The sequence below is a fragment of the Gavialis gangeticus genome, unplaced genomic scaffold (genome assembly GCF_001723915.1).
Source record: "Gavialis gangeticus isolate Ggan-Ray unplaced genomic scaffold, GavGan_comp1, whole genome shotgun sequence".
NCBI lineage: Eukaryota > Metazoa > Chordata > Crocodylia > Gavialidae > Gavialis > Gavialis gangeticus.
The window spans coordinates 49543921-49548369 of NW_017728993.1; the positions used below are offsets into that span (position 1 = coordinate 49543921).

Consider the following 4449-nt stretch of genomic DNA (forward strand, 5'->3'; position numbering starts at 1 on the left):
ACTGATACTTGCTTCTTTTATCACATGCTTCTCTATAATTATCTCTAAAATGCTTAGCTCTCTCAGTGGTATATAATCATCACAGTGATTAGTGTTATATACCTCGATATACTCTTAGATAACTCATGGCAAAAAAAAAATTGGTATTAAAACATGGCATCTGACGAAGGAAGATAACAAATATTATTATGCCTTTGGAGACCAAATACCTTGCTCAAGAGATGATTAGATAGCTGGTGTATGTGTGAAACACACCAACTGGCACTAGGAGGGCTGCAAGAAGTGTGGGTTCTCTGCCCTTTACCTGGATTTTATTTCTGCTATTCCTATTCTAGGTAAACAATGCCACATGTCAAATTAATTGATTCACAGGCCTTGGATGCATGGTACAGATTCCTGATACATGTTTTTGCTACCTTACATTATATTCTTCCCTTGCATCAATTGATTTGGACTGTAAATATATTCCATCAGTGTGATGCCTCTTTCAGTGATGCTTATTTTCTACTACTTCTCCATTATATCTACAATAAGAAATGTCTAATTTCAAGATACTGGCATTGTCCTGAAATTAGACGAGAGCTCCTACCCTTGATATTGCTTGATATATGGTTATTACTTTTTTCTCAATAGTTTCATGAAATTGAAATAAGGGACTAATTCACTGTAGTTAAAATCTACTGAAATGGCAGACTATTAAAAATAAAACCTTTGGAAATCTTTTCTCCAAAGGAAGCTGGCATAAGAAGGACCTGTTTGGATTATTAAACTAACCTGTCATATTAAAGTACAAAAGAATATTCTGAGCCTATACTTACTGCACAACCATCATGAAGAGCTTTGATGTAAGGATTGTTGTCATAAGACATCTCTTCATCATTTGATCCTAAGAACCTCAGCGCTTTGTCATAGCTGTCAGATGATGCATCATGCCAACCTACTGACTGATGACAGTTGTAAGTGAAATTTTGTCTTGCAGAAGCACTCAGTAGTTTAAGGAATGTCATTTGGACCATATTAATGGCATTGCCTTCAACATCCAAATAGGAAAGCTGAAAAATATAAGTAGGCACATGAACATTTGGTTCACTAAAATTCAAAAGAGAAAAATATAAAAATCAGTTGAATATAGTTTGCTGATTTTATACTACATTTTGTAAAGAATTAAGACATGAAACTATACATTTAAGCTGCATCCTATTGTAGCCATACAGAGAACCCTCCCTTCTATATTCCATAAGCTTGCAATAGAAAATTATTCTGGAATCATTTAATGGTGACTATATTCTTATTATATCATATTTCTTTGCATACCCTACCTACCTTTTCCCTAAATATCAGCCCTCTAAAATTCCAGCACACGTCTTCAGTGGGAAAGCTGATTTTTGCATTGGGATGGAAGTGAGGATGCCCTGTAATAGGTGCCAGGAGTTTTTTTCTCCTCTTTCCTGCCAGCAGAGGCAGAATCCAGTTTTAACCCTCTCACAGCCACTACTAAATTAAGAGTAACTTTTGAATGAGTAGAGGGTAGAACCTCTACCTTTTGTCTGAAGCTGACAGTGAACTGATTGAGAGCAAGCCAGCTGCTTCATGAAGTTATCTTTCACGCACAATTCTGGAAAAATCTGTTTCATTAGTTGTTTGCAAAACAAGGTGCATGTCTTATTTGGGCACATGTAGTATGCAAGAAAATACACTACTCATTTAATGATGCTCAAATCTATTTCAGTTTCTTGGATAGGGCATAAGAGCTGCACTCAAGTTGCTCTGCAAAAGCTCTATGATGGTGTGAAGTTTGCTAGCACTGAGAGTAAAGTCATCAACTATAGAGTTGCCACTGGTATTGTTGCTATATTTGCAGAGTAGTAGATGGAAGAGCATAGGGCAGGCAATGGAGCTGACTAAATTGCTTTTAGCATTTATATAATCAAGATCACTGGTGAATATTCATCATTAGCAGCATGTACCTTGTCTGTGAACGACTATACAAAGAGATGACTACTTACTAGTTTGCCTCTCTTAAATTCACTAAACCAGGTTCCTGGATACTCCTTTGGCCATGTTGAAATTCTTACCTGTATTGAAGAAGCATGGAATATAAGTGTTTAAAATACAAGTAAGAAAGAAAAATGTTTAAGAACTATAAAATGAATCTTTCTTTCCTGAGGTATTGAACTTTAAAAAGTTTGTCAAGACACACACACACATCTCTAAAAATGGCTACTTTGTTTAGACAGAGGTACAATGCCTATATATTAGTTTACTCTAACTGAATTAAAAATAATGAGATTATTTCTGTTTATAAGAGGAAAAAGAGTATGGTTACCTATTAAGATTCAGGTTCACTCAGATAAGATACTGGTAATAACGCTCTAGCACAGGATGTCTAAAATAGGAGTTTGAACTGGTACTGACATTAAAAGATGAATCTGCTTCTTCACTACTTGCTCCCTGCCATTTATTCCTGTGAGTGTGGATCTCTTATCAGATTCTACAGATAATGTTCTATGCGCATCTTGCAAAGGTTTTAATGAGACTTAAGTGGCAAGAAAGTGTAGAATTTGACAAAAAAGTTTATCTTTTAGATGCCAGACTAATGCTTATGCTATCATTAAAAATGGCTGCACAGCTGTGTTACATCCTGAGATACAGCAGAAGTTTAGCTAGCAAGCAGGTGCATAAAAAATCTGAGCAAAGGAAAAATAAAGTGGCTACTTGTTAACTATGTGTATCATTTCATTGCTTTATCCATGTTTATGCAAATACAAAAGTAATAATTAGTCTGTAAGAAAGACATAAACAGAAATTGTGAAAGTCTAATTTTCCTGTTTGGTTCAGTATTGCAACAGCAGAGTAGGAACTGACAACGGTCAACCCAAAATGCAGATTGGTACTTACTCCTTCAGATTTCTTATCTGGATAGATGCAAGTTTCCCCACCTGCTGTGAAATTACAGTACACTTTGAAGGAGTCTCCAGAGCAGCCCTGGTTAGGATCAATCCAATATTCACCTAAAATGAAAGATAAAGGATTTGCTTCCAATAACGATATATTTAAAAGAGTCATGTTTTACTGCCATCTAATGCTGCTCTAAAAGATTTTCAGCTGAAACGATATAATTCTTCTATCTTCAAGGCTGAGAATTAACAATTTCAATTTGTTTGTTTTTTTCTTTTATTGATATTTTTTAAAGGATAAAACAGCATCCAAATCTATTTTTTCTTCTTTCTTTCTTTTTGTATTTTGTTTCAAGCTGTAACTGCTGAATGTTTCTGGTACATTTTTTGAGGAACTACATGCGAGTATCACAAGAGGCTAAACTATTTTGCAGTCTTCACAGTTCCACTACAAGGAAAAGAAAAGATGCATATGAGGCATGCATTTCTACTTTTGTGGTGTCAGATCTTTTAGATCATAGAATAATCAAAATATTTCAACATATTGCAAGAAAAACAGATAGTAACAATGTTAAGGATCTATCTTCCAGTAGCAGTATGAGGTCTAAATACTGGGTTATGCCATTTATGCATAACCCTGTATTCTGGGTGGCGCACACTGTATTAGCCAAGGTGAGCATTTTTTGGAGACTGTAAGTACACAGTGACTTTCTCTCCCATCCCTGGTGTCAGGTCCACTATGAGATCAGACTGTTGCCCCTATTTCCACCCTACCTTGCTTATCTGTAGTTGCAGCATTAATAAAACTGTCACAGATTCAGATATTTCAACCATTATATTATCTAAGCTAGGGGTGCACCAATAAAGATTTTTGGGGCCAATACCAATGGCTGATTATTAATGAGCCATATTACTTGATACTGGTCTGGATTGCCGATATGTAGTCCAGCAACTCCAAAAGTAGTATCTGGCTGGTAAGTTTGTGGGAGGGGGAAGCAGGGGGAGGGAAGGGGCATGGGGGTGCAGATCGAAGCCCCCACAGTGAGGGAGGAAATGAGGGGCAAGGGCATGAGCAGGCGATGCACAGCTGGAGTGTGTGTGGGACGGAGCCATGATCAGCTTGTCTGCAGGGTATGGGGAATGGGAGGCACAGCTTCCAACACTGTGCACCCCCAGGGGAGGCATGGCACGGACACGTCCCCCCCAGAACTGTGCACAGGATGAGGGTGGGCTACCACTGCATGCTTGGAGCCAGGGGTGACAATGGGCTCTTCCTGGCAGGTGTAGCTGGGCCAGGGCTATGGTCGGGCTAGGTGGTATGGTGTGGGCAGCACTGGAAGAGGGGTGGGGGGCTATGGCAAATTTTGGGTTGGCTGTAGGCCCCCCCATAAACCCTCTTCCCAGCAGTGCTGCCACCTGCCCCACCTACCCCAAGTGCAGCCCTGGCCCAGTCTCTTCAGGGAATGGCCCAGCGCTGCCCATAGCCTCACCCACAGCAGGCAGCCCACCCTCACCTTGCACACAGATCCAGGGGACACATGCCCCCCCCCCC

At 39.2% G+C, this 4449-nt stretch overlaps 1 protein-coding gene across 2 annotated transcripts in view; it reads right to left on the reverse strand.

Moving 5' to 3' along the window:
- Positions 1-4449, reverse strand: part of COL11A1 (collagen type XI alpha 1 chain) — a 334641-nt gene that overhangs the window by 8763 nt on the left and 321429 nt on the right. For both annotated transcript variants that reach the window (XM_019501723.1, XM_019501722.1), the window contains exons 64-66: positions 2899-3011; positions 2007-2075; positions 819-1052 (exon numbers count right to left, since the gene is read on the reverse strand). In XM_019501723.1, coding sequence (XP_019357268.1) covers positions 819-1052; positions 2007-2075; positions 2899-3011 — 416 coding nt within the window. The remainder of the gene's footprint in view (positions 1-818; positions 1053-2006; positions 2076-2898; positions 3012-4449) is intronic.